This window comes from Cibotium barometz, chromosome 33 (assembly GCF_041138505.1).
Source record: "Cibotium barometz isolate CiBa-2024 chromosome 33, ASM4113850v1, whole genome shotgun sequence".
Taxonomy (NCBI): Eukaryota; Viridiplantae; Streptophyta; class Polypodiopsida; order Cyatheales; family Cibotiaceae; genus Cibotium; species Cibotium barometz.
This window is the reverse complement of record NC_141078.1, coordinates 38,622,187-38,632,549: the sequence shown is the minus strand read 5'-3', so window position 1 is coordinate 38,632,549 and position 10,363 is coordinate 38,622,187. Positions and strand designations below refer to the sequence as shown.

General features: G+C 41.4%; 1 protein-coding gene across 1 annotated transcript; it reads right to left on the bottom strand.

Moving 5' to 3' along the window:
• Nucleotides 1-7,636: 7,636 nt before the first annotated feature.
• Nucleotides 7,637-9,968, bottom strand: LOC147619546 (cysteine protease XCP1-like). The gene is made up of 4 exons (XM_086773564.1): nt 9,387-9,968; nt 8,244-8,494; nt 8,013-8,147; nt 7,637-7,906 (listed from the first exon to the last, which is right to left on the bottom strand). Exons 1-4 carry the CDS (start codon nt 9,874-9,876, stop codon nt 7,679-7,681), a joined length of 1,104 nt encoding a protein of 367 aa, XP_086629690.1. The 5' UTR covers nt 9,877-9,968; the 3' UTR covers nt 7,637-7,678.
• Between the last annotated feature and the right edge of the window lie 395 nt (nt 9,969-10,363).

The following is a 10,363-nucleotide window of genomic DNA, read 5'->3' as shown; positions in this document are numbered from 1 at the left end:
AATGTAGTCCAAGTCGTCATGGACAATGCAAAAAATTGTAAAATTGCATCCAGAATCCTACAGAAACAATATCCACATATTTTTCCGGTAGGCTGTAATACTCATAGTTTGAATCTTGTATTAAAAGATTGGTATAAATCTGATGATACCAAATGGTTTGCCTCAATCGTCGACACTGCTCGCCAGCTTGTGAAATTCATGCTCAAGAGACAGAGAGTTTTGGATATGTTTCGACCTCGCATGTCAGTTATGTTAAAGCTTCCAGCGGAGACTAGGTTTTGCACTCACTTTTACACTTTTGAGTCTCTTCTTAGAAATAAAGATGCAGTTTGTGAAACATTTACATGCATGGCATTTCATGACTGGGAGAACACTCAACTTGAAAAAGTGAAAGAGAAAATCAAAGTCTTGAAGGCAGCGCTTACGAGAAGAAGTTGGTGGAACAGTGTGATGGATGCATACCATGTAATGATGCCTGTTATGTATGCTGTACGAAGCCTTGATCAAAGAGCGCCTAATCTCGGAAAAGCATGGATGCAATGGTGGACTGTCCAGCGGAGTTTGGAGTGTCCTGAGAAATTAGAGCATTCAGTGGTGGAAAAGCAATGGCGTGTACCATTCTCTAGTAGACAAAGAAAAGTTCTGTTGAAGTACTTTCATGCTAGATGGATTGGAGCGCATTCACCACTGCACAGTGCTGCCTACATGTTAGATCCTGAATATTGGAATATGGATTTGATGTCCAACGTTGAGGTGGTGCAAGATTTTTATAAAGTGGTAAACACTTTCTATAATAATGATGATGATCGTGTACAGTGCATAAAGGAGATGACCTCATTTCGGTTGAAAGAGGGTTTATTTTCCAACTCTCTTGTTCAACAAATGGCTAAAGAGCAACCTGCATGGAAGTGGTGGATGATGAATGGTGGTGAGCATTATGCTTTATTGCGCAACCTTGCGATGAAGGTTCTAAGTCAGTGCTCTTCAAACTCAGGCTCAGAAAGAAACTGGAGCATGTATAAATATATTCATAGTACTATTCGCAATCGACTTCTTGCAGATCGAGCAGATAAACTTGTTTACATGTACTGCAATGAAAAGATCTTGCGAGACATCGAAAGCGAAGAGTATGAAGAAGATATGCCCAGATGGATGTACAATTGTGAAGATGTAGTAGACGAGAACTTTGATGTTGGACGTACGTTGTGCACCACCCTTGAGATAGAAGACAATTTAGACATTGAATTAGATGAGCTTAATATAGCAGACGAGAGAGTAAACGGTGAAAGAATTTTGGAGTAAGATACTGACATAGAGGAAGAAGTCACTTCATTAATTTAATAAAAAGTACTTGTACAAATGATCATATGTGGAGAAATTATCAATACAAAAGTAGAATTTGTTTTTCTTAGCTCTCATCTTGAAATAAATTGCGAATTGCACTAGGAGTTGCATCTAAAGGTCCTGGTGGTTTATATTCGCTAGCCATGCCGAACACTGTATAAATACCTTGATTTATTGGGACACTGCACAATGCACATGTGGAAGTATTTTGCATTTGCCTCACTAAACATATTAAGTGGTAGTAGTGTCCACAGGGTAGTATATACTGGCCGCTCCACCCATCGAATACTTTGTAACATACAGGACATTGGGGGGTGGAGGAACTTGTAGCCTCAGCAGAAACTCCCACAAGATCAGGATGTATCAAAAAATGAGAGATGTGGTTTCCTTGGCGCACAGGAGCAATACGTGAAGAGATGCTCTGCACGTCTTGGCTGATCTTTGTTAGCTGCTCTTGAATTCCTCTATTGGCCGGGGGAGGAGTTGACGCTTGAGTTAATCGGTCAGCTTCTTTCTCCTTCTCTGCTAGCTGTGCCCCTAAGCTTTCTTTGACCTGGTTTAACTCCAGTCCGGCACCCTCCACCACGAGGGCAAGTTCTTCTCTTGTGAATGTAACTGTCTCTTCACGTATGTCGTGGGTGTTGACAGTGGCCTCTCTGGAGGCGAAGTCCACTGGAGTTTCCAGTATAAAGTGAGCATATAGCATTTTAGCAAAATACAGTGGAGCGTCGGCGTTATGGAGAGGACGGCCGTACACCTCCAAGAAAATGCGCTCGGCATTAGTTTTGATATCATCGTGAGTGCAACGAGAAATCTTCCATCTTCCCTTCTTTATCTCACCATCTGGACATGGCCATATTGCCTTTATCATCTCTGTGGTTACTCGTTTGTTTATGTCTTTCCATTGGGCATATGTTGGATTTGTCCATTTCGATAATCTGCACGCTGTTCTTGTAGCTTCGCGGGCTGTCAGGCCGTGTGCAAGGGCCTTCATTCTCTCGTATGCCTTCTTGGCTAACTCCTGATGCTCGTTCGCTTGCGCCTGCTCCATATCTGCATGAATGTAAATGACTTTAGGATTTTAATAAACTGTAAAGATCAACGTAAGATAAATTGACCATTGCTCTCGAAATCTTGAAGTCAAACACAACAAGAGAAGATATGTATTGCAAAGACTCGATGAGAAATATCCACTTGACTCCAAAAACACTTCAAACAATGCTCGCACATCAAATTTTGAAGAGAAAACATAAACTTAAACACCAGAAGAGGAGAGAGATATTGCAAAGACTCAATGAAGAGAGAAACAAAATTTTGAAACATTGGACACATCAAATTTTGAAGAGAAACAAAATTTTGAAACATTGGACACATCAATTTCTCAAATTCCTGAAACTTCATCTCTTGATACTGTATCATTACAAAGTCGGGGTGAATGCCACCGATAGCTCTACAAGAGGACGTTGTGCCCTCGTAGGGTCAGTATTTAGTGACCTAAAAAATTCAACTACTTGCAAAATTGATTTTCGCTCATCGCGATTAGGCAGAAACATCCAATTTTTGACTCTATGAATAATAGTATCCATGGTAACTTTGTCATGGGAACTATTATCCATCCACAACTCTTGCACTTTCTTCCAAAAGTCATATAAAGTTTGTAATAAATATCCCAAGGCAAAAACATCAGATGCAGGAGTGTATGCATCTGCCAAAAATGGATCATAAAGCTCTGGGGCTATCCACGGCCGTTTATTTCGCTCTCTGTCTGCGTGGGAGACTGCCTGTGCCACCTTCTCGGGGTTCTTGTCTGCTTCATAAACAAAATTGAGAGACACCCGTTTTTTGGGCGCTCTCAGCAGCAATCCCCAATCGATAATACCTATGCGTGGCTTTAGCTCTTTTGTATAATCCAACACTACATTAAAAGGATGTAGGTCGGTATGTACAATACCTGCCATATGCGCTGCCGCTACACCTTCCACTAGGGCATGCATAATATGTGGCATGTTTATTACTACCTCTTTTATTTTTGAAAGTTCTAGATGACCTAAAGGGATATTATCAGGCGGTGGTTGTCTCCATCCTCGATCCAAACGAAAAATGGCTCTGGTGAACTCACTGAATCTGAAGGGAACTTTCAGTAGAGTATCACCAAGAGCGCCGCCATTAAAGTACGGGAAAATTGTGATCCAAGGAGCCTCTTTTGTAAAGGCAATGCATCGGACAATCGATGGATGTAGCACTTGCATACCCTGCTCTGCCTGGAAGCTCTCGAACTTCGCGCTGCCTTCTCCTTTGTAGTGCTTTCCGCAAAAAGTGATGTGCTCCGGTAAAAATGATATGCCTTTAATTGCATACTCTTTTACAGTTCCAAACACACCGGAGCCTATTGTTCGTCCTTCGTGAAGAGCTTCGTGCGGAATGCCAATAAGATGTGTGCACATAGAATTGTAGATGGTACGATTAATGACACCTGTACCACTTGCATCTGCCTGACTGGACGTTGCAGCGACATCCTGGGCAATTCGCACTCTCTTGGGGAGAGACTCTGCATCCAACGCCTTCATGCGCTTGCTCTTGGCCCTTTGCTCGCTCCACACAACGTCCCATAACTGTAGACGTTCCATGTTGGCTTCAGGCGGGGCAGCATCTCGAAGATCACTGCACGCTACTCGCATGCTCCCCAAAATGGTTCGTGTTATGTGCTGATGGTTGAAATCTGCTATCCTCTGTCTATCTAGCAGCTGAGCGTTGCCTCCGCTTCGAAGCCGACGCTGTGCATTTTTCCATATTTGGTCTATGAGATCTCGCATGAGTATCTCAGACTCGTTGATCTTCTTGACGACATCATCAGTACATTGTGATACTGTGATGACCGCTTCAACGCGAATTGCTCGCAGAACAATTTTGCGCTCTTCGGGAGAAAGCATGTTGATCGTCTTCGTAAATCTAGCAAATAACACTAAATATAAAAAAACAAAATATCAAACATTACTGAAATAAACATCAAGCAGACGTGAGAGAACAGCAACAAACCTTTAATGAACTCAATATCATCCAATACATCATCAAACGTGAGAAAACAGCAATAAGTGTACCATTACTTATCAATGATCAAACAAAAACAAAATATACCAAACATTACTGAACTCAACATCATGCAATACATTATCGAACGTGAGACAACCGCAACAAGCGCATTATTACTTACGAATGAGAGAGAGAGAGAGAGGGGGAGGAAGAGAGAGAGGTGTGACAGATAGAGAGAGGAAACATTAAATAATATTTTTTATAGTTTTGTGAGTTCCTAAAGAGAGAAAAATAATGTTTTGTAATCCTAAAGCACTCCTCATCTACATACCTATCGTGATAGAGAGAGATGTGAAGTGTATCATGAGAGAGAGAGAGAAAGAGTTGTGAAGTGTATCATTGCGAGAGAGAGAGAGAATCATGAAGTGTATCATGAGAGAGAGAGAGAAAGAGTTGTGAAGTGTATCATTGCGAGAGAGAGAGAGAATCATGAAGTGTATCATGAGAGAGAGAGAGAGAGAGAGAGGAGAGGAAGAGAGAGTTGTGACAGATAGAGAGAAGAAACATTAAATCACATTTTTAATGTTTTTGGGAGTTCCTAAAGAGAAAAATAATGTATTGTTTTAATTTTTAAGTAAATAGAGGGAGAAAAAAGAAATTATTAAGAATTATGTATATTTTAAGAGAGAAAAAAAATCATTATCTACACATCTATCGTGTTGTGAAGTGAATCATGAGAGAGAAAGAGAAAGAGTTGTGAAGTGTATCATGAGAGAGAGGGGGGTAAGAAGAGAGAGATTCATATTTTTCGAGTTACGAATCACGATATTATAAAATAAAACGGTTAGACAATATGATGTAAACTTTGATCCATGAAATACTAATGCCGCGTTAGCAACCAAGTATCGCATGGATCAAACACCATAAAAACAATACAAGTCAAATCAAACAAATTAACGACATTTATTCGACCGCGTTAACGATCATATGCCGAAATACGCAAGCAAATTTACGACACTTTTTCGACTGCGTTAACGATCAAATGCCGCAATATGCAAAAAACATTTCATGCACTAGCGGACGACACCAACTTGCCGTGTTAACGACAAAATGCCACCCGATTCTATGGGAATACCAATAGGATACGAACATACACTGGCCGCGTTACCGACCATATGTCCGCATTTGACAAAGGGAAGGGAAGGGAAGGTGACATCGCCATAACGATACTATGCTTGCCGCGTTACCGACTAGTACCGCTACAGCGTGCCATACTTACCATAGGACACAAACTAGCCGCGTTACCGACTAAGTGCCCCAGGGTAAGCACCATTCCGAAGAATGGCCTTACACACACACACCAGTCGTGTGGCGGGCCACCCAAATCCTGCCGCGCATTGCGACAATGGGCGGCTGCCCGCACGAACTCACTCACACATACATCCCTCGTGTGGCGGACCACCCACATCTTGCCGCGCATTGCGACAGTGGGCGGCTGCCCGCACGAACACACCCACATACACAAACACACACACACACACACACACACACAAGTTTTTATTACCTGTGTATGCTGTCAGCAATGAAATCCCAAAGGGCCCCCCGGGCCCACATATATAGAAAAATGTACCCCGCCGGGATATGTGACGACCCCGCCGGGACCCGCCGGGATTTGCTATATCCCGGCGGGCCCGCCGGGCTAAAGCAAAAGCCCGGCGGGATTTTTCTCGGTTACCAGGTCGCTTGCCACCGGCTTTTTTGTGAACATGTTAACATGTGAACATGTTAATAACATGTTCACACATGTTATTAACAAGAAAATTTTTGTGATCACGTGAATATAAAATCCCTGGATACAACACCACAAACAACATTTAAGAAAGGAAGCATATGCACTATTAAAGGTGTTACGTGGGTCTGAAATTGTTGCACTATTGTTAACATGATTTTTTCATATTTCACTCAAAATAATTAAATCAACCTTAACTTTACTTCTATATATAACATTTCATTATGCATTTTTTAAATTGAATGTTTAAGGTCATTATATCTCATTTACTAATAAAGATTTGGTTTTGTTTAGACAAGTAAGGTCTTTTGGCCTCTCTCTCTCTCTCTCTCAATTTGGTGGAAAGAAGTAGGTCTCTCTCTAACTCTCTCTCTCTCCCAGGTAGATCCCTTGTTGCAATTTATTTTTAAATTCTATATATGAAGGGGGTCACACTTGTTTTACTCCATCTTGAAATCTAGGGTATTAGAAATAGATTCATTACATGTGAACACGGACTCATGGAACTAAGTTTACTCCTCTATGAAGGGACTTAAAACTTCTAATATAGATTCATTAATTGTGAATGTGGACGCATTGACACTTCTCTTCGACTCCATCTTGCCACTTAGGGTGTTAGATTTAGATCCATTTCATGTGAACATGGACTCACTGACCTTTTTTCACTCCTTCATATATTGAAGTGACTCAACACATTTTTCAAAGACATGCTTTGCAATGCCCATAATATGTGTTTACAATCAGAGAAGGAGATAACATTTATCAACCCCTTACTTTCAATCCACATGTTAGGCTCACAAACAAATTAATCAAAATCAAATTGTCATTTAACAAAAATCTATGAAATATATAGAAAAATATTATGAAACACAAATCTTTGAAACAACATGATTTTTCCTATATAGTTCAATAGACATATGCCCCATTTAAAACACCATCCTTGTAGCTTAATGAAAGCTCAAGAATGATGAGCGAAGGTCTATAATGTGCTTTGAAGCCCATGCCGACATTTTAAAATATGCCTTAGATAAATATTTAACTCTTAGATACAAAATTTTTGGGATAATATATGCTTTTTGACTCAACCCTCCTACCAACCCATGGACATCATATTGAGCCATTAGGACTTGTTCTTCTGTACATTCAAAAGCAGGACTTGAGTTATTAGGACTTGGTGCTCTTCATATTCGAAAAAATGACTACTTGTACTTTGATGCCCTTAGCTAGATTTTAAGATATGGCTCAGATAAATATTCTAATTTTTTGGGAAAGTGTATTGTTTTAAAAAACACTTGAGTAGTCAAGACTTGTTGCATTTTATATTCACTAAGATGAGTTAAGCAATTAGGAATTTATGCTCTCTACATTCTCTTTGTTTCTATTACCAAATCCTAAATGCAATGATGAATGAAAGCATAAGATCATTGAGCTCACACTAATTAAAAGAATATAGTTTTCTATAATTGGCTAAAATCCAAATTGTCTATCTCTTGCATATTTAAGGCATGAGAATGCCTACACGATAGCATACGATGGAATGGAGTTGATGCCGCATATGCCATGTGGAATATTTGTGTTTCTAGCAATATGCATGTAACCATCTATTCCCCACTGTGTTCCCCAAGAGTTCTTCAAAATCCAAAAATCATTGCCATCTTGGGAGTCCCAGCCCACAATCACTGCAGTGTGAGTGAGGTCACTAACTTCGCTCCCTGGACAATCGGCCTCAACACCAAATATACCCTGTAGAAGAAACGCATGGATTGCAAGGTAAGGGTTAATACAAGGGGGAGAAAACACATGGATTACAATAATTGTTTAGAGAAAGGGAAGTGAGATCATCCTTTACCCCATTGTAGAGATAGAAATCGTGTGCATGTCCGTTGATATAGATTGCCACAGGTTGTTGGGCCACCGAGCATAGCAATGCTTCCTCATCATTGCGAGGCAGATCTTCATAGGTGGTGATGGTAGCAACAACTCCCTAAGAAAAAACGTATACAAAGGTGAATGATGTCACTTATGCTTACATGCATGAATGGTGAAGCTATGAATGACTAGACGTGTGCGAACTTCTAACCGCTAGTTCATTCTCCATGCATGTTGGTGCTTCGGTCTGATTTGTAATCGTGTAGGGGTAAACTGCGTCCGCATTGATGCCTCCATTTTGGACCACCCAAGAGAATGCATACTCAGGGAACCCTCCATCACAACCCCAGTTGTCTTTCACACAGCTAACCAGCTCTTGCGCCGAAAGGCTCGTTAGATTCCCAATTTTGATGGCATAAGCGCCCTCCATTGCTCCTACAGCAGCGAAAGCCCAACAGCTTCCTACGTAACAATTGAAAGGTTGTTTTGATGATAAACCATTGGGTTGGTGACATGTAAATGGAAAGTTGACATCCTCATGTGTACTTGTATGTCCTACCACCATTGTATACTTAAATTCTAATTTTGTCTACCTAGTAGATTGTGTGAGTGAGAGAGAGCGAGGGAGAGGGAGAGGATGTGTACTTGTATGTCCTACCACCATTCAATACTTCAACTCTAATTTTGTCCATCTAGATTGTGTGAGTGAGAGAGAGTGAGGGAAGGAGAGGGAGAGGAGAGGAGAGGAGTGTGTGAATAGCTGACCACACATATGCTGTATTTATAATGACACTATCCCCACACTTGCGACCCTAAACCAAAGGTCACACATCTACTCTATTTATGATGACACCATACCCACACTTGCAACCTAAACATAAGATCTGGGTATAGTACTAGATATGAAAGATGAGATGAGTGTTTTAAAGTCATATCTAGGCTAGCACACTACATGTGGATCAAGCTAGCACAGTGCATATGATCCACTATGATGACACCACATTCCATGACTTGAACCCTACTATACTAATATGAGAGATGAGATGAGTGTTTAAAAGTCAAAGCTAAGATAGCGAACTACATCTGATCCACATGATGACACCATTCCCAGACTTGGACCTCGGATCTCTCAACAAAAGATCCTACTAGTATGCTTGTACATGAGGGATGAGATAAAGTTTTTTGAAGTCATAGCCAAGCTAATGGACCACATGCTCTACGACAGTCAGGGTCTCTACATAACATCGCGACACCACTTTGCGCCTTTTTGACCTCGGGACATCTCGTATGAATGTTATAAAGTAGTAGCCAAGCCAAAGGATCCACATCCACATCATGACACAAGTTGCCTTACCACAATAATCCCCTTGATATTTGACGTCAGTGACGGCTCCTTTTTCCCGCCAATCCAATCTGGTGGGCAGGGACGACGTGTCACATGCGGATTCGTCACCAGAGCCGTCGGAGTGGGCCTTAAGACTTCGTGGCGGTGGTGGACTAGGGAGACGCATCAGTTGCTGTGCGGAGAACTCCTCGAGGGTCAGGTCTGCAAATTGGTTTAGACCCAATGTGAAGGAGGACTGGTCTTTGTTACGCGCGGTTATGTATTGCAAGTTAGCCTTGAAGATCTCGTAGCGAGATTGCTTGTGTGCAAGGCCCTCGTAGCTCTTGCCAAACCTTGCAACCCAATCGTCGAAGAGCATGGGAGCGACGCTGTCGTCTAACTCTAGCTGCCCACTAGATTGGAAGTCCTCAAGGCCGGCGGGCCTTGTTGCATTGACCATTAGTGTCGATATTGAAAGCATTGCAAGTAGAGCCAGCACTATATTATTGCAAGATGCCATGGCGACGTCAAGAGCAGAGTCGAAAGAATGCTAGGATGATTGTGCCCTAAAAACTTGTGTATACAATGGTAGGCATAAGGTAGTGGGTGGTGTGCACTGTGCAATGGCCAGCCCGAACGCCCGCCTTTTGAAGCGCCTCGCGGACGAAGAACCCGATTGCGCCTCGAGATATTCCCAGCTCCCAAAGCCCGCAAAAACTAATTTGCCGACTCGCAAGCAGTACGTTGTTGTCTGTTCCTCTCAATTGTTTTCTGAGTCGTGAGTCGGCAACAAGCCTCCAAAATTTAGATGTGAGCCGTAATGAGAACATAAGATAGATTTTGAATTTCCAGTAAAATACCACACACTAAAGAACATCAAATTGTGTGTATGAATATATATATGTCATACCCATAAATAAAGTGGAGTGTATAAAACATAAAAAGCTCAAATACAAGTCAATAATTCAAATACATGATGCTTGTTTCTTTCTCAAATATGTGGTATG